The sequence below is a fragment of the Microtus oregoni genome, unplaced genomic scaffold, assembly GCF_018167655.1.
Source record: "Microtus oregoni isolate MIOR12 unplaced genomic scaffold, Mior012 000007F_ref0000211, whole genome shotgun sequence".
NCBI classification, from domain to species: Eukaryota; Metazoa; Chordata; class Mammalia; order Rodentia; family Cricetidae; genus Microtus; species Microtus oregoni.
In genome coordinates, this window is record NW_024543066.1 from 33,797,393 (window position 1) to 33,821,939 (window position 24,547).

At 37.4% G+C, this 24,547-nt stretch overlaps 1 protein-coding gene across 42 annotated transcripts in view; it reads left to right on the forward strand.

The window, feature by feature from the left end:
- Positions 1-24,547, forward strand: part of Rims1 (regulating synaptic membrane exocytosis 1) — a 468,858-nt gene that overhangs the window by 405,673 nt on the left and 38,638 nt on the right. For 22 of the 42 annotated variants that reach the window (XM_041655607.1, XM_041655609.1, XM_041655610.1 and 19 more), the window contains one exon: positions 5,619-5,854. The exons of 13 other annotated variants lie outside the window; for them this stretch is intronic. In XM_041655607.1, the coding sequence (XP_041511541.1) occupies positions 5,619-5,854 (236 nt within the window). The remainder of the gene's footprint in view (positions 1-5,618; positions 5,855-24,547) is intronic. 7 more of the 42 variants (XM_041655608.1, XM_041655619.1, XM_041655621.1 and 4 more) reach the window with 1 other exon arrangement.

A 24,547-nucleotide genomic window follows, 5' to 3' on the forward strand; every position in this document is an offset into this window, starting at 1 on the left:
AGAGGCATTTAGGTTCTGGCTATGACAAACAATGCTACTGTGAACATAGTTGAGCACATGTCCTTGTTGCACAGTTGAGCATACTTTGGATATATATCCAAAAGTAGAATTATTGTGTCTTGAGCAAGGCTGTTTCCTAATTTTCTGAGAAATCGCCACACTGACATCCGAAGGGCTTGTTCCAGCTTGCATTCCCACCAGCAATGCAGGAGTGTTCTCTCTGCTCCACAACCTCTCCAGAATAAGTTGTTATCAGTGTTTTTGATCTTGGCCATTCTTACAGGTGTATGATGGAATCTCAGAGTTGTTTTGATTTGCATTTTTCTGATGACTAAGGATGTTGAGTATTTTTTTTTTCAGCCATTTTAGATTCCTCTGTTGAGAGTTCTCTGTTTAGGTCTGTACCCCATTTTCTTATTGGATTTATTTGTTCTTTTGATGACCAATGTCTTGTGTTCTTTGTATATTTTGGAGATCAGACCTCTGATTGTGGTTAGTGACTTTTAAAACAAATTTTCAAGATGAGGATTTCAGATAAGGAAAAGCAGATGAAAATACAATGATTTAATTAGCTTTTTAAAGAGAAAAAGAACAGAATGTCAGCATGCATTAAGGATGATCTCAGAAACTTGTGTAATTATACACGCAGGCAGACGTGCACACATGTGTATACAATCATTTCAGAAAATAAAGAGGATGACTGGAGTGAGAGAATGATTGCTGATATCAATTCAAATCTGGATAATGTGCTCTAGGTCAATAAGAACCTGACTATGTATTACAGTGGTGACTTTGCTAGCCAGTTTTTGCAAAGTAATAACAAACCTAACACAAATTTTCGGTTTGTAAAATGACAAAAGGTGAGGAAGAGGTATAGAGAACTTCTGGAAGAAAAAAAATTAATGAACTTAAGAAAAAGCACAATAAACTCACATAGATGCAGAGGTACACACATTTTCACAAACATATGTCCTTACATAAACACAATAACAAAACCATAATATATACACAAAGGACCTGTAAAGGGGGAAGAACCCTAACAAACCGTTATAAAACAACCTCCAAAAATGTCATTGAGTTCCTTTTGTGTTGTTCATCTATTGGTAGGCATGGAGCCTGCCCTTAACAGTGGTTTGTATGCCCAGTAAAATTCCCTTGAAGTGGTTTCTCAATCAAAGTTAACTTCTGTGTTAGGGACAGGAGGGGAGCTATGTCCACTCCACCTCTCAGCACTGGGACCCTATCTGGCCCAGTCCTGTGCATCTCCTATGCTTGCTACCATGGTCTCTGTGAGTTCATATGTGTCCTTCTGTGTTTCTATGACCTTGTTGACCCAATACCCTCTTTCTGCCTCCTCTTCTTACAGGGTTCCCTGAGGCCTGAGGAGAGTGATTTGTGGAAGACAACCCAGCTTCTTAATTGAAAATACATTTTCAATTCAATGAACTCAATCAATTAAATCAATATGTATATGCATTCACCTTATTATGTCCATAAAATGGAATTCTATTATTGCTCTCAACTTTCATTAAGGAAATAATGCATCACTTCTCAGCCCTTTGGATGAGATCAAGTTTTACAAGTTCTGAGCGTTCCACGGTCTCAGACTCTCTGCCCATTGTTCATTGTGGGTGTTCTTCTTAGTTCTCATTTAAAGCAAGAAAACATCTCTTTGAGCATGACATTGATCTGAAATTGGCAGAATGTCCCTAGGAATAATTTTATTTCTATGTTCTTTGAGCAGAATAATAGTATTTGATTTTCCCATATGTCCCTGTCTATAATAGCCTCAGGTTCTTGGTCAACTGAGCATGTCGGGGAATTAATTGTCTCGTGGAGTGGGCTATAAATTGGATCAGGTATTGGTTACTCCCACAAGTTTTTTTCCCACTATTGAACTAGTGCATCTTGGAGGTCACCATTGTACACCAAAGGGCTTGTTGCTGGGATCATGTACCTTTCTCCTTTGGTAAAGTGCAGAGTAGCCTCCAGTCACATGACCACGAGTCAGTAGGGTGAAGGCTCTAGGTACACACCAGCTAGACTTCTCCACGGTCAATGACTTTTGTAATCGTTGTCTTCAGTAATAGGGGCTTACCATCATTTTGTGGAGATCTATAAAAGCAGAAGTAATGAATTTAAGAAGTGAGGCTGTGTGTTGTAGAAAGCATATTTCTATTAATACCCTAAACTTGTATTCATGAATCTGATTGATTATGTTGGTAGGTCAGTAGAACTGAAAACGCCTGACCTCTCTCATGGAACAGCACAGGTGTGCTAAGACTTTTAGAGAGATATGGACATTTTTATATAAAAATTACTGTAAGCATCTAAGCAAATACTTCAGATTTCAAGGAGAAATAATTTAAATTTTTTTATAGAATTATTTACCGTAACTTAAAAATGTAGACCTATCAAATGGTACCATTGCTACCCAAATGTTTGCTAATTCGAAAAACATTTGTCAGCATGGTGAAATATTTCATTGCTATAATAAAATATTTATAAAAAGTTTTGAACCCTCCCAGCTTATCCTAAATATATTTCACAATACGAATATGGTTAGAGGCATTTGACTTAACTTTTAACTTCTCTCTGGCTTAAGGGAAGATGCTTTGAGTTTCACAGTACTTCTGATGGTGAAATGACATTTTCTAGTTGATCTTAGCCAAAAGGCCAAGGAGTAATGAAATTATATTTTTTAAAAGATAAGTTGATAGCAGTAATAGAATTCCATTTTTGGATATAATAAAGAGAAATCACATACATGTTCATTCCTTACTATAATTATTTGCCTACACTATACCTTTCTACAGAACTGAAAATAATTAAAGAGAGACTTGAAAAACCACTAGATATAATGTATTAAAAAACAAACAAACAAAACTAAAAACTAGTGAGTGATTAGGAAGGTGGTTCAGCTGATGAAGTGGCTGACACACAAACATGAGGAACTGACGTTGATTCTCATCACCTGCATAGGAACCCAGCAAGGCATCTTTTAAATCCCACAATTTGGGAGGCCTAGTCAGGCAAATCTCCTGAGCTCTCTGGCCAGCCAGCTTAGGCTAATTGGTGAGCCTCAGACTCCAAGGAGAGACCCTCTCAGAAAGCTGAGTAGAGAGCTCCTAAAACAGTAAATGTAACGTTGACTCCATACACATGCACACACATACACATGAACACACACTCATACATGCACATGAACACATGCACACACTTATATATTCATACATATATACACACCTGAAAACCTATATGTATACACACATATAAACATACACATGTGCACACATGATACATACTGATGCACAAATGGACACACACATGCATATGCATACTCATGAACACACACATGAACAATGGTAGATGCAATGCTGTTGATTTTTTAGTAATAAGTTTAAGGTGCATAATTTATGATCAAGAACTTGAACAAGCTTGACACTTTATATCGATCCACCACAGAATTGGGCAAGTCATAGACAGGATAATAGGAAATGGAGATAGCAAGAGTATGCCTAAAGAGGATATAGAATTATAATCCATTCAAATAAATTCATGAGGGCACCGTGGTAACATTTATTAGAAGATTAATTATTGCTGTTGTTGTTATTTTTTCATTCAATATTTTTTCCTTTATTGCAAATAGATTCTTCTCTCATGCAATATATTCTGATTATAGTTTCCTTTCCCTGTACTCTTCCCAATTCCTACCCCACAACCCCTCCCCTCTGGATTCACTCACTATCTCTCATGAGAAAAGAGCAGACTTCTAAGAGATAACAACCAAACATGATAAAATAACAAGATGAAGCAGAAACTATCATATCAATGTTGGACAAAGCAACCCAACAGAAGGAGAAAAGTTCCAACAGCAGGCACAAGAATCAAAGACCCACTTATTCTCAGAGTCAGGAGTCCCATAAAAATACTATGCTAAAAGCTGCAATATATACACAGAGGACCTTGCACAGACACATGTCAGCCCTGTGCTTGCTGTTTCAGTTAGAGTTCCTATTATAGACCACATACAAGTCAACTTTTGACCATGCACAAGTAGTTCTCCCCTCATCAATGTTTTGAAAAACAAGGTACAAAAGCTGAAATCTGCAAATGGTTTAAAACTTTAAAAATTTTGTTTGGAACAAAACTGGAGATAATAACCTCATTGCTGATTGGAGGTGGGAATAATTCAGTGGTCTAGCATGTCTGAGGTCCTGAGATTGACCCCAATACCTCAAAATGTCTCCATATTGCTTAATTCTGATGTTGTCCTGTGAAAGTAGTGCAGCTAAAGGTTAAATATTTCAAACAGTTCATACCAAAAGTCAGTTTCGTGGGCAGTGGTCGTACATGACTTTAATCCCAGCACTAGGGAGGCAGAGGCAGGCGAATCTCTGTGAGTTCAAGGCCAACCTGGTCTACAAGAGCTAGTTCTAGACAGGCTCCAAAGCTACAGAGAAACCCTGTCTTGGGGAAAAAAAAGTCATTCTCAGTTATTAGTAATTCGAAAGCCCTAGACTTTCTGATCTTTCTGGTCACTCCCATCTTCCTGAAGGCATATTTTGATAGTTTCCCTATAATTTAAATGACACCATGTAGGTATACACAAATAAGTTACAAAGCTTCATAGAAAGAGTAGGATTTGTTATTATTAACATAAAATGTAGGTATTTATGTTAACTATCCCGTGTTAATTCTAATGTGGACTTTGTATTGCAAAATAAGAAGGAAAAAATGAAAGGACTAATATGTGATGGCCAAGTTTGTCTTCGTCACATGACATTGTTAGAACCCAAAAGATTTAGAATATTATGGGTTGTTTACTCTTTCCTAGAGACAGCACTGGAGATATTTCTCTTTCCTGTGTTTAAAAGTCTATTACTTCGAGGCAGGCACTGTGGTGAATGGTCCACAGCTTTAATCCCAACACTCAGGAGGCAGAGTCAGTTGGCTCTTTGTGAATTTGAGGCCAGCTTGGGGTACTTAGCAAGTTCTAGAAAAGCATGGGCTACAAAGTAAGACCTTGTCTGAAAAAGAAAAAGAAAAGGTAGAAGGAAGGAAGGGAGAAAGGGAGGGAGGGAAAGAGGAAGGAAGGAAGGAAGGAAGGAAGGAAGGAAGGAAGGAAGGAAGGAAGAAGAGAGACATGCCATAGCTACTTCTGTGTCTAAATGTCATAGCTTAATCTGTGCCCTGCAATCATCTTAAGAGAAGTATTGGGATTGTAGACAGATGTGGTTCCGCAGTTGTGAGCTCTTATTGCTCTTGTCAAGGACTCGACCAGGTTCAATTCCCAGCATTCATATGACAGCTAACAGCCATCTGTAACTTCCAGTTCCAGAGCATCTGATGCCCTCTTCTGACTCCCATGGGCACTTGGTGCACACACAGGTCTTCTCTAGCCCTCACACATGCACATAAAAGGAATATTTAGAGAAAGAAAAGTGATGTCATCTTAAAACTGACATAGTAGGGCTACCACTCAGCTGGCTCTTTCACCTGAAAATAAAAAAGATGTATCTGGATTACTTAAAAAAAAAAAAAACTTAGTTTTATAGTTTCAGTTATGCTGACCTGTAATTTATGGATGCATATATGTTTTTACTTTGTAAATATAGTTCATTTACCCCCAAAATGCAAGGCAGACGGATGGGGACTTCAGGAAGAGCCATCATCAAGAGCACCAGTGTAAGTGGAGAGATATACACACTGGAGCATAATGACGGCAGCCAGTCTGACACTGCTGTGGGGACCGTTGGAGCAGGCGGAAAGAAGCGGAGATCCAGCCTGAGTGCCAAGGTGGTCGCCATCGTCTCTCGAAGAAGCAGAAGCACATCGCAGCTCAGCCAGACGGGTGAGTACAGTGCTCTCCACCTCGCACATGGGCGTTGTGCTGGAGATGCCCGGGTTGTGGTCTTCATGCCAGGACTTGAGACAGGATTTGTGCGTGTATTCAGTTTTCTCTTTTCTGTGTCTGAAAAATCTGCTAAATGCATACTCTTAATTTTTCTTTTGTGCAGCTCATTGAAGAAGGTATTGTTTGTTAACCTGTAAAGTGATTAATTATTTTCCTTTAAGTGAAAAAAAAAATAATACTAAAAGTCATGTTTGCAAATATGCAAGGAAATGCAAAGAAGTGTTTGACATCTAAATTGGTTCTTATACAAGAAAAGCAACACAATTCTTTGTTTCAAAATGTTCCATAATGCACTTGTGTGCCTTTGAGGCCATGGATGCCTGTAATTTTTTTGGGGAAAAGGTCAGTTGTGCAACTTGAAGGACAGTCTTCAAGGTTCTGTGAGGATACAATTGAGCCCGGTTTGTTACTGTTTCAATGCAAGTAGAAACCCAGAGGCAGTATTTACTTTAGAAAAATGGGTCAGTGGATTCATCCAAAAGATGTTTGAATATATGTGTGTGTTTCCAGCAATTTCTATGGCTTGAAATCTTAAAAGAGTTGTATCCTGAGGGTTTGCTTGTATGTGCACACACCCAAACAAGGGGCATTGATGACTTTTTCATTTCAAAATACAAAAAAGCATGGCTTAAAATTTCACATTTGATTTTTGCATATTACATAAACCATTACTATGCTCACTCAATGTTAAGTCAAAGCAATGGTAAGAGAAGTTGTGAAACAATTTAACTTGACAGCCTGTTTCTCCTTCTGTAATTGTAATTGTTTCTCCCATTTTTCCTCAATAACACTAACTTGTGGTCACAATATTTACTTACATAAGAAGTTTTCCATGAAATTTTAAAGCTCATTTGGCACTCTAGAATATTTATGTTAAACAGCATATTGTTGGATTATGTTGACAAATAAATTGGAAGACTTTTTCAGCCATTTCAACATTGAACTAGTTGCATGCAACTTATGGGTAGAAGGTCTGAAACTCTCAAGAACATAAAGAACCAGATTGCTTAGCATCTTGGTGGATTAAGTTGCTCTTCTCTGTGTTGTTAAGAATGATCACTTGTCTTCCTTGGTGTTTGATGTCTTAAGAGGAGTAGAGCAAGCAACAGTTCCCCTATGTCTTATTTTCTAGCAACTTTTTAATGGTAGTGTTTCTTCCTTCCTCTGTGTACTTAGGCTTTGTAGGATAAGGTGTAGAGAAAGGCTTGACTTTGATTATCAGACTTCACACTCGGGGTGAGGGGATCTGCTGATGTAAAGGTACTGGCAGCCAAAGTCTGAAGGCTTGAGCTCATTCCCCAGTATGCATATGGTGGAAGAATAAGACCAACCCTCTGGGTTGTTCTCTGACTTCTACTTACATGCCCTGGCATGTGTGCATCTGTGTGCATGTGCATAAACACACAGGAACACACAATAATAAGTACGATTTTTGAGACAGAGTCTCTCTACATAGCCCTGGATGTCCTGGAACTTGCTATATAGAGATCTATATAGTAGATCTAGAGCCATGTCGCTCTACTTCCCAAGTGCTGGGATGAAAGGCATGCACCACCCACCCAGCTACGACTTTTTTTTTTAAAGAAAAATGTTATCACTTGGATTAAGTGAAAGTGTTATTTAATGCCATATAAAAAAAAAACCTGTATTTCCTATATGAAATGCTACAGGTTGGAAATATTCACATTCTCTGTCTCTGTCTCTGTGTGTGTGTTTGTGTGTGTGTGTGTGTGTGCAGCCGTCCCCTGACCCTCTCTTTACTAAACTTTGCCCCTGTCCCCCTTTTCTCTGTGTTGCTCTCCCTCCTCCCTCTAGTTAGCTCCTTCACTAGCTGAAACTTATTTTCTTAAATTTCCATAAAACCTATTAAGATGCACCTTCCTAGGTACTAGGTTTAAATAATATAGAAACACTTGCTTTCCTAGTTTAATTTGATTCTAAATGTGGTCATGTATTTACTTTCACCTGCCTTCCAAGAAACACTTATTATTAATAACTTCTATATATAGTACACTGCTTTAAGAAATTTGGGTGCAATAAATAGGTGCAAAAGCATATTAGGCTATGAAGACAAGATGGCAAACTTCTCTGCCTTCATGCCTCCCTTACTGACCCTTTTGCTCCAATCACCAGCAGTCCATTGGACTGGGCATCCTTCCATGCGATTCCCAGATGTAAAATGTCATGATTTTCTTAAAGAGGGTTACATGAATTAATATGTCAACTCTTGAATGGTGCTATTAGTGTGCCCTTAGTCCCATATTGATTTTACTAAACAATTGGTAAATGTTGGTAATACTGCTGCCTTTCCTCTGACCTCGGACGAAGCCTATTTTTTTTCTTTCTCCCATCCTGGGCTCATGGTTTCTTCTCCCTCAGTAAAGATATTTTGTCACTCGTGTTTTAATTTACTGAAATTTTAAGCAATTTCTTTATTTATGGTTTCATGGTCTATGATCCCCATTTGATTCATATTTCTGGGTTCTTCCCTGCCCAACAATTACTGTTTTGTTTTAGTTTCCCCTTGTACCAGCTGGGATTCCCACATCTCCCAATCCTTAGCCCACCCTTTGTGGAATATGGCAACTTTTGTAATTAAAATCTTATAGAATACTTTTGTCTTTTTAAGGTTTCTTCTAAACACTTCTCTAGGACTCTTATTTCCCATTCCTTACCTAGTATGTATCAAGTCTAGTATTACTGACTTAAATTTTTCTATAAAATGAAACCATTAATATTTGACTAGACATGGATTTCAGAGAGACTTCATGTAAAATAGTCATAGAAGCTTTTGTAATGGTGTGAGCTGATGGTTGTAAGGAGACAATGCATATTACTAATACACTGAAATAACCTAGAACTTATATTCAATATAAATGTCTAATTGTGTTTACCATAGAACGCAGACTTAGTTTAGGACCTCTTGCAGTGAACCTGGATTGCACTTGGCTTACCTGTACTGTCACAGATGACAGACAGTTTGGAAAATAAGATGCATTCAGAAATGGACTTTAGGTGGGGCATCTGGATTTATTGGTTTAAGTGCATCATTTACTGGTTTTGCTTTTACAGCAGCAAGTATACACATAAAAGTATTTTGAACCTTTGTTAAAAATCATGTAAATAAAAAGATATATTTTGTGTAAGTAACAATGTATAAACTTTAATTACATAAGTACTTATTCTGATAGAATGTTTTAATTTTTAATAATATTCAAATTTTAAAATAATCCCTACAGCATTATCCAATATTAAGGTAGAAATAAGCTTTAAGAGCACAGTAGCTTTTTTATTAGACAAATATAATAGTGTATAAACAAGGAAAATTTCAAATAGTGAATTTAAGTACCAGTAATGCTTAATGCCTTCAACTAATCAAATATAGCTAAAAACAAAATTTCAAGCAATTTTTAAAAAGGAATTAATATGATCAGGATAAAGCTCTTGGTCCAACCTTATCTAAATTTGAATGAAGTGTGTAATGAAATGAAAAAAAAGCAGATGTTTCTTAAAAGTTTGTTTCCTTGCATCTGTAGAGTCTCTTTTGTCATTCATGCAGGAAGGCATTACTGTGGGCAGTCCACAAATCTGTGAAGATTCATACTTGCACTGTTGAAAGTATATTAATGAATCTCATGAGGATGCCAGCTGCTGGGGACAGAGGAGTTGTTCTCTGTAGAAGCATGGGGACCACCTGGAAAGCTATGCAAAAGGTTGATTACTTGTACTCCCAGCAAGGGATCGGGGGACATATTGCAGGTCAGCCTCACCCAGGTCACATGAGAGTATGGGCAAATAATCCCTATGGTACCTAAAACTTAAAAAAAAAAAAACAAAAAACTCTTTCTTTTATTCTAATAAGATACTTCTTTTCAAGAAAAAAAATGTTAGGTTGTGGGTCAAATAAGAATCATACTAAGTGTATGATTTATGAGCAAGGTATTAAGGTATTATTTAGTATTGTAATGTCAGGCGTAATGGGTATTAAATAACACACATACAAGAAACATTCTATAGACTGGGCAAGTTATGTTTAAGAATGCATATGTATATAGTGTACATATAGGTATGTAATGACAATTAATGAAAAAGAGACCGTGAATTTAAAAGAAAGAAAGAGTAGTTATATGGAAGATTTTAGAGGGGAGAAAGGGACGGTGGAAATGATGCAATTATTTTATAATCTCAAAAATAAAAAGAATGATGAGAAAGGGAGAATGAGTAAATAATAAACACAAAGACAAGTATCCTGCTCAGAAGGAAGTCATACAGAAGTCACACACGTGACTTGGGTGTGTAAATGAGGAAGTACTCAGTGGTGTCAGCCATAATGTCCAGCTTCATGCCTATGTGCTCTCAAAGGAAAGGAGCAGCCACACTGGCAAGGCTGAAAGGTCACAGGATGGATAAATGATTGTTCCAGCGCTCAGTATAATGGCCGTCTGTTTTGCCATTCACAGCTGAGGTCCTTCTTACATTACCATTTGTCCGTATTCTAAGAGGATGCTGTTCTTTGTAGGTTGGTGTGGAAATATTGCAGGGCTTGATCAATTATGCTATGATTTCCACACACCCAGGAGTCAATTCCGAGGTACAAATGACAATGGACTAAAAATTATCTCTGTGTTTTTTTCATGACAATTTTAATGTTCTACTTCCACAGACTTTTTTCTCGTGTTGAAATCATTTCTTTATGACTCTGTTCAAGCCCCTCTAACGGTCCTCGACCACCATCGTCTCAATGGCACTTTGAAGTGCCTCTCTTCCTTTAAATTCATACCATGAGATTTCTAGCATTACTTCCAACTTACAACAAACCTAGCATCTGAGGCCCAATTCTAAGAGTTAAAATATGATGGGTCTAGATGATGAAGCTTAAGGTGATGTTTTTAAAGAAGCTATGGGCATAGACCCTAGGTATCTGAGCATGCTAAGTGGATTTTCTATCATTCTACACTCCCAACTTGACGTCTAGACTCTTGAACTTACTTTGCAAGTTCATCTGTTTTGGGTTGCTATTTACTAATTAGTTTGACTCTCAGTAGCCAAAATCTTTATCTTACTGGAGAAAGTCAGTGTTCTTCCCTTGGCTGCCTATTTTCCAATCCTATTTTAATGAGAAAATCTTCATTCATACCTTGAATATGATTTTGAAAAACTTTATCTTTCTTTTTGCTAATTTACCTCTGTGAAACAAAATAATCATTTCACTGTAACCCAAAGAATGAAACATTCCAGGAGGTCCAATGATGGAGTAGAACAGTAAGCCCTGTTCAGTATTCTACAAGAATATTTTCAGTCAAAAAATAAGTATTTGAGGGAGTTCTCTATAGATTTATGGGTATTTTATTTCAAAATTGGTTAATCAGGTTTCTCATTTCCCATAGCATGGGGTGACCACTGAAGATGAAATTGTAAGTAGGAAGTAACAAAATTGCGTGTGTTCTATCCACTGGAAATATAATTCACACCCCACAAAACTGTGCTTGAGTTAGTTGATGTCCGTAAGAGGTCAGGGGATCATTTTAAGAATCTCGCTGTCCCTAGATGGAAATTATATTTAGAAAATGTTAAGAATATTAGATCCCCTTCTACTAATCTTTATTCAGTTTTTTTCCCTAGGGGAAGAGAAAGCAAATCTTAAAGTAAGTTGTGTGAACTCCTGCCAAGACACACTTTCCTTACCTCAGGGAAATAAAGTACTCCGCACCAGACTCAGGTCTTCAAAGCATCCTAGGCTAACACACACTGTCTGTCTTAAGTGCAGTCCTGATTTGTGATGATGCTCTGTCTTTATTTTTTACCAAAATAAGTTTATAAGTGCCGGCAAGAAAGGCTAAAGTAGTGTCTGGGGGCTTTAAAGGAAAAAAAAAATCTTCTTGAATCCAGTTCTTATTTACAGAAGTGGCCAAAAGCACTTACAAAATAAAGTATAAAAAAAAATAAACAGAAACTGGAAGCTACTGTGGATGAAAATCTCACTTAAATTTAAATTCTTTAAACGTGCCTCATTTGTTTGATTCATGGTACTGCACAAGGCAAACATTCTAAGGAACATACTGTTTTGTGTGCTTTGTTTCCTGAACGGGGAATAATGGTGCCAGAAACACATCTCCAGTCTGCAAAACCATCAAATGAATGTAAGCACGGGTTCCTTTATTTACTGTTGCTGTCTGGCTCGGGAATTCACTACTGTTAATAGAGGTTCAATTCTGCTCTAGTAACTCATCTTCAGAGGAGATGTCCTAATAAGGAGTGGTAATTTCAAACACACTCCCACTGTTCTATTTTTGTTCTTTTCCTTGCCCTCAACTATAAATTTTAAGTTTGGCTAAGATGTAGATAGAGTTTTAGATTGGCTCGAGAGAGTGAAAAGAAACTGATTAGACTAGGATTGATTTCTATAGTGAACTCGTTCCCGAGGAGTCTGAGGATGAAAGAAAATTTGTTAGGTGCCTTTAATGTACAACACTCAGAAATCAGCCAGTTGTCTGTGGTGACAATCATTTGAAGTAGGTAATTTTTTAACATGAGGTCAGTCTCAAGCTGGACGTGATCCTTTGGGCAGCTGAAGAGAGACTGAGAAATTTGTGTGTCATATTTAACTAGATGAACAATTTTATAATATTTAAGTAGATTACCAATATTATTGCATTGGCATTGAAAAGCATGATCTTAAAGACAGTTTTATCTATTTATTAATGTTTACATCTTAAAAACAGAAAAGCAGAGTGAAGATATATAGAATATTACTACTAATTAAGTATTTGGTATGAATATATGTTGCTAGTCAATCTTTCTATGAGTTGGTGTGAAAATTGATAAAAAAAAACCATCAACAGTAACTAAGGTTTACCAAGTATTCACTATATCTATATTTGTTTTTAATTTCTCCACTTTTATTAATTTATCTCATCTCAAAACATGGCCCCAAATCCCCTGTTAGTATGATTACTGTCTTACAGGATCCAGGGTCTTGTCCAAGGTCACGGTTCCCTAGAGATGCAAGTAAAGTTAGCCACTTCACCAGATTCCCTTTGAGTGTTTCTGCTCACTGCAAAACTTGTAAATCTCTCTTTTGAACAACTGTAGACTAATTACACTCAGTTTTGTCCTTTTTTATCTTGTGGTTCTTTAAAAACACAGGTTGTTTAAAGGTTGTTAAAAACACTAGGGCACCATGTGCCAGGGTGCTTTGGGGATGAGTTGGACAAGTCCATGACAGATTGGGGACTTAGAATAAAGCCTGGTGTCTGAGAGCTGGTAGGAGGGAGGCAAGAGGCTAAAAGGCAAAGATGAAAGGAAAAACTCATGGTGCTTACTGGGAACAAGCCATGTTTATAAATCCTGGTTGTGTGGAAATGTAGTGGTTTCTTGGACAGGTTTTTAGGGCTATTTAAGGACCACCTGCATGTGAGAAAAAAAAAAACAAACAAAATCATTAAAGTTGTTTTTGTAAGTTTAATGGGTATGGAAAGAAGGATCTAGGAGAAGCAAAGAAAAATAAAAGACTCTTTCAAGGAGAGTTTTTCAATGGTAAAATTGAATAAATGCTTTCTGTTTCAGGAAGCTGGAATGAGGATTAATGGAAAGGTTTGTTTACAAATGAGCAAGGTGCCTGACACATAAGTGTGTGATGGCAATGATGACATCACCTTCTCAGGATCCAAATTAAAGAGCAATAGTTGAAAACATGTTAGGGTCCGTGGCCTCTGAGAGTCCTTCAGGAAAGGTGACTTTGTTTATTGGGGTGTGGTACCAATTTCAGATCTAATAGTTGAGTGTTTTTCTTTTTCAAACCAAGTATTTTAAAGTTCTTCCAGTCCAGTTCACTTTTGAGATCTAGTTAAATGTAAAGCCTAGCCTCAGCCAGTTGTCCTTGCTTGTTTGTGGTACCCATTACACATACTGGATGAAATACATGGACTCCTTGAAGCCTTGTCTGTGTGTCAATTAGAATAATTTGCAAGAGAGTGATCTAGGCTATCTCTTTACTGACTCTCTCTGCTGCTTCCCCCAAATGTACTGTATTAGGTCATATTGCAGCAAACAGGTTTAGAATTTTTTTGTGTGTCCATGAGGTATGCACAAGTTTATGTCTTTAATGATTGATAGCAATTATAATACTTTGTGACACATGAAAATTTTATGAAAATCTTTTTTGGTATCTCGAAAGAAAGCTCTACTGGTAAACAGCTATGTTCTCATTTACATGAGAAGGTTAGCTGTAGTTGCTTTCATGATCCATACAGACTGTGGCTCACAAAACCAAACATACTTAGCACCTGGTCTTTTCATAAAGTTCCATGGCCTGACTCTAGACCAAGAGCTTAGGGCCTGGAAGTAGGAAACCCGAGTAAGCAGTGATCATTTCTGGTTTTTTTTTTCTCCATTCTTCACATTTGTGAGCAAACCCTCCAACTTCCATGATATCTCTAATACTTTTTGATTCATACTGTGTCTATTGATACCATCTCTTGATTAGTTGTAGTTATTCTCCAGAATGATGGCTCCCCTAATTGAAGACCTTCAGGCCTTCATCTTTGACTCTTAGAAGGTTCACAGAAAAGTCAATAAATTTAAAATTTTAACTTATGGTATTTTCACTTTTTTTATAAAACATTTTTGTTTGTTTGTTTGTTTGTTTGTTTTTTTGAGATAGGGTTTTTCTGTGTAACAGCCTTAGCTGTCCTAGAACTTCCTTTGTAGACCATGCTGGCCTCGAACTCACAGAGGTCTGCCTACTTCTATCTCCTGAGTGCTGGGATTAAAGGCGTGTACCACTGCCACTCAGCCTTGTGTCACACACCCTTAATCCCAGGACCCAGGAGGCAGAGGCAGGAGGATCTCTGTGAGTTCAGGGACAACCTAGTCTACAAGAGCTAGCTTCAGGACAGGCTCCAAAGCTACAGAGAAACCCCGTCTTGAAAAACAAAAAATAGATAGATAGATAGATAGATAGATAGATAGATAGATAGATAAAAATAAAACTTTTTTAGTTGAAAATTTGTTATACATTATATTTTGATCATGTTTTATCTTCCAACCTTTCTACCTATGCAACTTTGGTGTTTTCTCATTCTCTTTCTGTAAAACAAAGCAAATAGAACAACAAACAATAATAAGAAATACACATAAAAAAACCCACAAAAACAAAAATCAAAACAAAGAGACAAAACTATCCCAAATAAACCAAAATAGACAGAAGGTCTATAAAAATACAGTTTTGTTTTGTATTGCCATCTCCTGCTTGACATAGAGCCTGCCTTGAGATGTTTTTAAAATACCCAATAAAATTCCTTGGAGAAAACTTATTTTCCCTCTGTCAGAAGATATCAGTTGTACATGGGTTCTGGATTAGGGGATCAGAGCCACCAAGCATTTCTTCCTGTCAGCTCTGGGACCCTGTGTAGCTTGGATGTATGCAAATATCCCATGCATGCTACCACAGTCTCTGCGAGTTCATTTGAGTGTCAGTTCTGTCTTGTTTGAAAGACACCATTGCCTTGGTGTCATCCATCACCTGTGGCTCTTACGATCTTTCCTTCTTCTCTTCCATATAGCTTCTTCTTTTTTTTTTTTTTTTTTTTTTTTTGGTTTTTCAAGACAAGGTTTCTCTGTGGTTTTGGAGCCTATCCTGGAACTAGCTCTTGTAGACCAGGCTGGTCTCGAACTCACAGAGATCCGCCTGCCTCTGCCTCCCAAGTGCTGGGATTAAAGGCGTGCGCCACCACCGCCCAGCTCCCCACATAGCTTCTTGAGATCTGAGGGGATAGATGTGTTGAAGACATCCTCTTTCAGTCTCTGAACATTTTCCATCTATGGGTCAATCCATTAGTTCCCTCCTACTGTAAGATGACCTGTCTTCGATGAGAGCTGAGAAAGGCATGTCTAGTTGGGGATTTCTCCTCCCTATTATCTGGTAACTGCATTTATATTCCTTACATATATGTTTATAGGATTAGGTTTTGATATGATTTTTCAAATATCATTTACTGTTAGTTGTCCCTTCCCATTTACTTTCGGTACCCTTTTCTTCCACCCCCTCCCTAGCTCATCCTCCTCTTCTAGTTTCCCCTTTGTCTTTCCAGAACAATGTGTTCTAGTTCCTCTTCCTTGAGAAATCCTCTCCTCCTTCTAATCCCTTACTAGATACCTAATCTCTGTGGTGACTGAAATTGTAACACACCTAGCAAAAGACTTAAAACCTAACATGCAGATAGAAAGATATATAAACATACAGTATTCATCTTTTGTAATCTAGGTTATCTCCCTCAGGATGATTTTTTTTCTTGCTCCATCCATTAACCTCCAAATTTTATGAGTTTATTTTTCTTCACAGCTGAATAATATCCCATATTTTATTATTCATTCATCGATTCATGAACATTTAAACTGTTTCTAAATTCTGGTATGATCAATAGCGCAGCAATGCAGAGATGAGCAAGTGTTTCTGTCATAGGACTTAGAATCCTTTGGGTATAGATCCAAGATTGGTATAGCTGGATCATGAGGCAGCTTGATTCTCAGCTTCCTAAGGAACTGCCACACTGCTTTCCACAGTGACTGTGCAGTTTGCACTCCCATGAGGAATGACTAAGTGTCCTCTTTCCCTATATCTTCCCAGTGTACACTGTCATTTTTCTTCTCTTAGCCATTAAACACACGTGCAACCAAAGAGCACAGCAAACCAGAAAGGCCACTTTTTTCTTTAACCTCTGAGAATGATTCTTATTTTTTCTCATCTTTCACATATGTAGCTTCATTTCTCACAGTGTATCAGCCAAATTTCCCTTCCTCGGATTCAGAAATCACTCCTTAAAAGCTTCATTTTTTACATCCACATAGTCTTTCCTCTGGAAAAAGTTCTGAAATTATCTCAGTTTTAACTATCTGTTCCTTGGTTCTAGCCTTTTCCAAATTTCTATTTCCGGTTTGAGTCATTTTTTTTCAAATTTTCTCTAAGACAGTATCTTTTCAGTATTCATGTGATGTTGGTTTTTTGCCTATCGATATCTGCAGAGGTCTTATCAGAAAATGAATGTTCAAGTTATCCAAGAGCAATAGCCTTGAATTTGGATGCTTTTTTTTCTTGCTCTTGAATAACGTGCCTAAATCCAGTGCATTAAATATATGTTGGAAGCGTGATCCTATCTGGTCCAGAAAAATCAACCTGCACATTGGTGCAGTGTGTAAAAGAAGCGCTTGTGGTGCAAGCCTGGTTGTCTGAGCTCAATGCTAAGAGTCTATGGTTTAATAAATGACTCTTATCGTTATCCTCCGACCTCCGCATGTGCGCCAGGGCACATGCTAACTGCACTCACACAGATATGTGCACAAACATGTGATAATATTTTCATTTAAGAAATAAAATCAGTCCTAGGAGACAGTCACATCATTGTGTATAATAATGAGAAATACAACATATACATACATATATATTCTTCTAGTAAAGAGACATATATATGAATTTTTTTAATTTATTACAAGAATCTTTTAAAAGTTTCTCTCTGTAGGAATGTGTAGGAGTGTGTGTGTGTAGGCATACGTTTGATGACTTTTCTCCACATTCACTAAGGAAAGGTTTCTCAGTCAATCTGGAACTCAGAAATATAACTAATCTTTCTAGACATCTTTCCTGAGGATCCCCCATGACTGCCTTCCTAGCAGGAATTACAAGTGGACTGATCGCCATGCCGACCTGGCTGGTTTACTTGGGTTCTGGGAATCAAACTCTGGTTCTTCTATTTCTGTGGCATGTTCTTTAGTCACAGAGCCATCCTCCTGGCTTCGTTACTGGGTAAAATTTAAGGTCCGTTTCCCTTCTGTGCTCAGTTGTGTTCCTTAAAGGAAATGAATACCTTTAAGAATATTTTTAGGGCAGAATTTGTTAGCACATGCCTTTAATTCCAGCACTTAGAAGGCAAAGGCAGGCAGATCGCTGTGAGTTTAAAGCCAGTGTGGTCTGTGTAGTGATTTCTAGGCTAGTCATGGCTTTATAATGATATCCTGTCTCAAAAATACCCCAAAATTATTTTCAGTAATTAGAAGTGATTTGTCTATTTTTTCTGAACCCCATTATCCCTTTATTTCTCATTCTTTTTTGTATACCACGTTAAAAGCAACTGCACAAAGCTCCAGAATTCCAGAAGAATCCACTGTCCATTCTACCATCTCACTCATAGCTACTAACACTTATACAAACAAAAGACAATAAATAACTCCATCTTTTTTGAGGAAATAAAGACATTTTTGCTGACCATAAAGATTTAACATTTTAAGTAAATGTCAAAGCAACATTTTATTAGGAAGATTCTGAAGAAGTGTTTTTATTTATGAGAAATATTACATATATATTAAATATAATATGTATAATATAAATCATAATAATGATTTATAATATATTAATCTTCAAAATCTTGTTATAAAGATTGCTTAATTTAACAGCAATATAATTAACCTCTTTAAAATAATCAAGTTTGTTAAGAAAGTACTGTTAACCTTAAAGACATAACAGTATTAGACATAAGAACATGCCTATGATATGACTTTCATTGGGGTGAGGAGAGAGTAGAGATTTGGAGTATGAATGAATAGAAGCTTTTCTTTAATTGGCTAATAAATTCAAGTTTGAGGGATAACTTGTACAAACAGGCCAGCACATTGTTATACTTATTGAAAGTCATTTACATTGTAAAAGTTTATTCTTTGGATCAAAAATTGTGATGTACACAATGACAGACCTTAGTGAGACCTAACAGACTAACTGATCTAGAAGTAAAATGCAATGAAAGAATTCAGCACTAAAATGCATAGCCTGGGAACCTTTGTCTACATGAAATTATCATATTTTTAATTTAATTGTTTTAAAAATCCAAGGTTGCTAATAAGTTACAAAAAATTAGATAATCAGTATTAAAAAACTTCATAAGTTTATAGCTGTATTGAGACATTTGTTAATGCCATGCACATATAGTAATTTAGAAATGTAAAAATACCAATTACTATCATATTTTAATGCATTTGCTCATTGGTAATTTGCGCCTGAAAAAAAAATAGATCTTTGATTGCCAGCTTTCACTGCAAAAGTGAAAATAAATGCAGAGCCTCCTGTGAAACAATATTCCGCAAAGGAAAGGATATTGACTAGAAATCTACAGGAAAAATTGAAGCCTAGAGACGATCAATACTTAGGTGCTACCCCTTGCTGCTAACATTGACAGTTCCCATTTGCAGCTTCTACCTCAAGGAAGTCACTCAGATAATTATTTAGTCTTTTGTAAAATGAAAGTTGAGAAAAATACCAAAAATAGTTACATAAAACTTCAGGAGGATTATTTGTAGCCTGGTATAGGATACAGGTGTGGAACGGATTCTGTGCTCCTCAGCAAGTCACTGAAGAAAAGGAGCAGATGGCATCTTTATAGGAGTTTGAGAAGGATGATGTAAATAATAAGATCAGAATAGAAACAACTTATTCTTAAGCTAAAGCTTACCGTAGTTCATTTCTCTGGCTTCTCTGATGCTTCATAACTACTTTGCCTTCTCAGGCAGCATTCTGGGTCATCGTTTTCAAAACACACAGAAGCATTTTCATAAATCGTAATTATATTTTTATGATTACAAATTATATTATATTTTTATATACTAATTGTGTTGGCTAATTGTGTGTCAGCTTGACACAAGCTGGTCATTATAGGAGAGGAAGCTTAAATTGAGAAAATGCTTCCATAACCTAGGGCTGTACGCAAGCCTATGATACATTTTCTTAATTGATGATTAACGTAGGAATGACCAGCTCACTGGGGGGTAGAACTTCCCTTGGGCTGATGGTCCTGGGTGCTATAAGAAAGCAGACTAAGCAAGCCCTGTGAGGAGGAAGAGAGAAAGTGGCATTTCTCATGGCCTGTGCATCAGCTCCTGCCTCCAGGTTCCTGCCCTCTTTTGAGTTCCTACCTGGCCTTTCTCTGGTGCGAGATGCAATGCAGAACTGTAAACTGAAACAAATCCTTTCTTCCCTAGTTTGCATTTGGTCATGGTGTTGTATCACAGCAATAGAAACCCTAACTAAGACACTTGGATCCAGATGTTCCTTCTTTTAATCTGCTGTGGACATTTTCCTTGTTGATGTCCCAATGACTCTGATTTGTGTCATGTTGACATAAGTCCTGCCAGCACACCATGGCTTTGTGTTGCTCTAAATGCTCTGACCAGGATGAGAAAACAATTTTTTTTTCATATTTGCTTAAGAAGAGTCAATGAAGGTAGGTCCTGGCATTTTCCAAATTTTAATTTACATATCATAAGTTTTTACATATTTATGTGATGTCATCATTCAACATATGGATATAACATGTAACGATAGAATCAGGGTAAGTACAATTTTCATCTTCCTAAGCCCATACAATATTTTAATAGTGGGTCTCCTAATTGTTTTATGTGTATACGTGTGTTTTTATAAGTGGGGTTTAAAACCAAGGCCTTGTGCATTCTCAGCACTGACTCAACCATTGAGGGGGACTCCAGCCCAAAGTCCTTTTTTCCCCTGGCTCTTTATAAAACCTATGGGCATTATACTGACTTCATTGTACATTTGGTTAATCATGTATGACTGTACTGTGAAACACTTTCCCTTTGTCCCTCCATCCATTCTCACTTCTCCTTTTTCTGAATTTGAGTCACCTCTGTGGTTCTTTCTGTTTCTCTAAGTCACCAATGGTGCCATAGTATGTCCCAGTTAATGGGTGCTTTTCCTTCTGCTTCTTTATCTTAGTTCCAGCTCTGTTACTGTGAATAGCCAGGTTCTACAGAAATTATTACCTTTAATCAAGATTGCTTGTGACTTGAAGGAGTACGCCTGTTTCCAAGAAGTGTCACAATGATACAGTGCCACTGTCTCCCTTCTGCCAATGCCACTGGGGACAGATGTGCCTCTCTCGGAGCCCTTTTGTCCTCATATCCAGGATGCCCTACATTTCCTGCTCCAGATAGCGCAATTCAGCCCATGTCTTTTTCTGCTCTCCAAACAAATGGCTTAGCAGTGCTCCCGAAAGCAGTGCCGTGTTTTTCTGCTCTTTTGTTCTGTTTTTATAGATATCGCGTATTACATACCTTTTAGCTGAGCATTTGAGAAGAGCCTGCGCCCTTTAAAACTCAGCATTGAGTTCTCCTTGTAGTACACAACAGACAGAAAGCATTTCCCTTACTCTGGGGTTGTTTACAAACTCATTTCCTAAACCACACAACAACCAACAAAGAACCACTCTCTTTTTATAGAATTAAATAGTTTATGTAAAAAAAAAAACTTTCTGTGCGTGATCTTTCATGTGCATGATCTCTTAAGTGCAAACCAATGGAAAGACTTTAAAATAAGAGCCAAGTCCAATCTGGAAAGACTGGGGATGCATTATTGAGGATGGCTCCTCGGGCAATGCTTTTTAGAGTCAAATGTGTATGTTGTACATGTATAATATTGCTTCTCAAACTTTCTGTAAGAGTTAATGTGTTCTTAATGACTATTTTTCTTCCTATTCTGATTCTTGTAGTAACTGCTCTTTCAAAGGAGCAGGGTTACTTTAGAGTTCACGTCTATGTCATCTGCAGTGTTTTAAGCCTTCTCAGTGGCAAATTACATAACATTTCCTTTCCTTACTAGTTTTTAGTTACATCCTTTCTACCTTCAAAATAATACTCATTTTTTTCTTCTCTCTCTGTCTCTGTCTCTGTCTCTCTCTGTCTCTCTCTCTCTCTCTCTCTCTCTCTCTCTCTCTCCTGCTACCTGCTACTACTAAATCTTAAATCATTTTCCCCAGTAAACTTAAATGACTAATGCTGTTGTTCCAACACTTCACTGACAGTAATTTGATGTAATATGCACCATTTATATTGCTCCCTCCTTAGATATTTGAAGGACAACTAAACACAGTTAATACTCAGCAGGGTGTGGTCACAAATCCTCTAATGCCAGCACTGGGAAAATGGAGGCAGAAGGACCAGAAGCTAAAGCTTAAGGCCGTCCTAGGCTACATAGTTCAATATTTCTGGGCCAACCTGGGCTATATAAGATCTTCAAAAAGAGAAGAGAAGAGCATTTGCTGATTACTGTTTATTTGACCAGCCCATACTTTGTGAGCAGTGATGGTAGTAAAAGATGTGGTGTTGCGTTTATCCCTCTCAACAATCCTATTAGCTTGCGGCAAGACATCACAGCATAATACTGTGTTTCGCTTGGAATTTCAAGTAAGAAACAATGCTAAATATTATTTCACCAAAGTCATGGAACGGGAATTTGAATCTTTACCTCCAAACTCATTCATTCACCACTCTTTCATGGTCGGCATATGTTTAAAGTGCTATCACATATTGTCATAGATGCAATTATCTGTAAAAATCCAGAATGTTTAGTGCCAGTGTTTAATATTTTATCATTTCCATGGAAATTTTCTAAATGTGTGAAAATATGCAATTGGTCATGTTTGTCTTACAATCAGAAAATTAGAAAACTTGTCTCCACAATTTCGTACCCCAAGTCTAAAGACTGAAACATACTGGTGTTTTTCTTCTTTCATTATATGGCTCACTTTGTCACTCCGGCTTGACTCATCGGGAAACTAAAATACAGAGATATTAAGTAACCTGCTTGAGTTTATGTAGTAAGACAGGAGCTGGAACTTGAGCCCAGCTGTGCAGAGGACTGTTGAGCTGTGTGCTCAGAAGGCTGTGTTCTCAATGTCCAGAGAAACGACAGGTCAGTCAGGGTCTGATCCTTTGACTCCTGTGCTATCGATCACTCCAGTGTTTGGCTGGACCAGCTTAGCACATGCTTTTGAAAAATGGACATAGACTCAAACACAGCGTGATTTTGTTTCATACTCATATAATACCGGTGATTTTGTTGGATACCAGTAAGTTTAGTTAAATGCTAATAGGATTTCCTGCAGAGATGAGATGGTTTTTATAGTTTATTGTTTCCTTTTATTAAAAATAGAAAATTGATTTTTTTCTCCTGTAATATATCCTGATGACAGTTACCCTTCCCTCTGTGCCTACCAGTTCCTCCTAACCTCACCTTCCATCTATACCCACTCTCTTTATCTCTTATTAGAAAACTAAGAGGCTTCTAAGGGAATATAATGATGTGACATGATATGATAAAAAATATGACACACTGGAATTGGACAAAACAAAGAAAAGGAAAAAAGATCAAGAAAATACAAGAAATCAAGATCCACTTGTGGGCACAATCAGGAACCCAATAATAACACAAAACTGGAAGTCATAATATATATGCAAAGGACCTAACCTAGACGTGTGCAGGTTTCATGTGCACTGCTTCAGCTCTGGAAGTTCATATGTGCATTTATCATATTGATTTAGCAGACCTTATTTTCTTGCTGTCTTCCATTCCCTTCTGGCTCTTAGACCTTTCTCCTTTCTCTTCTAAAGGGTTCCCTGAGCTTCAGGGTGAGGGGGCATGGGTTTGATGGAGACATCCCATTTAGGACTAGATGTTTCAGGGTTTCTCAATCTCTGAAAAAATATCTGGCTTGAGTCTCTGTATTTGTTTCCATCTGCTGCAGGAGAGAGCTACTCTGACAGTGGCTGGCTGATCTATGAGTATAGCAGAATGCCATTAGGAGTCATTCCTTTGCTTTGTTTTTGTGTTGTTTGTTCTAAAATGGTAGTATTTGGTTTCACCCTAGGGCCGTATGTTATCTAGGCTCAGGTTCTTGGTCACTCAAGCAGTGCTGGGTATGGATTTTATCTTATGGAGTAGGCCTTGAGTAAAATCAGATATTGGTTGGTTACTCCCACAAGTTTTCTGCCATTATTGCCCTAGCATATCCTACAATTACAGAACATTTTAGATCAAAAGGTCCGTGGCAACATGACTGTTTACATTTTTCTTTGGTAGCTTGCAGAGTACCTTCCTGTACCAAAGGTGCTAGAAGCTAGGGATAATGGCTCTATGTAGGTAAAAAGCATAACTTCTCCGTGTTCGATTAATTGTGTAGGTGTTGTCTTCAGCAAAGGGATCCTCAGTTTGTAAAGAGCTACAATCTGACTTGTTAGTGTATTCCTCTCCCTCAGCCTCCACGTTTGATCCTCACGTCCCGCCCCCCCCTTCAACCATCCATGACTGTCTATTTCCCTTTCCCAGGGAAATCCACCTGCCATGTTCCAGCCCTTTATTCTATATCTAACATTTGTGGTTTTACAGAGTATAGCTTGGTTATCATTGTAAGTTAATAACAACTTGTAAGCAAATATATACATGGTTGTCTTTCTGGATCTCGATTACCTCACTCAGGATGACTTTTTATAGTTCTATCCATTTACCTGAAAATTTTATGATTTCTTTTCTTTCATGGCTGAGGTATCCAGGTATTGTGGATTTGTTTAACTGTCCTGTTTGTGTGTTTGTGTTTCCATATAAAGCTAATTTTTTTTAAGATCTGTGAAGAATTGTATTGGAATTTTAGTGAGGATTGCATTGAATCTGTAGGTTGCTCCATTATATAAATGTACCACATTTTCTTTACCCATTCTTCTGCTAGGGGACATCTAGGTTGTTTCCAGTTTTTGACTATTATGAATAAAGCAGCAATGAACATGAATGAGCAAGTCTTT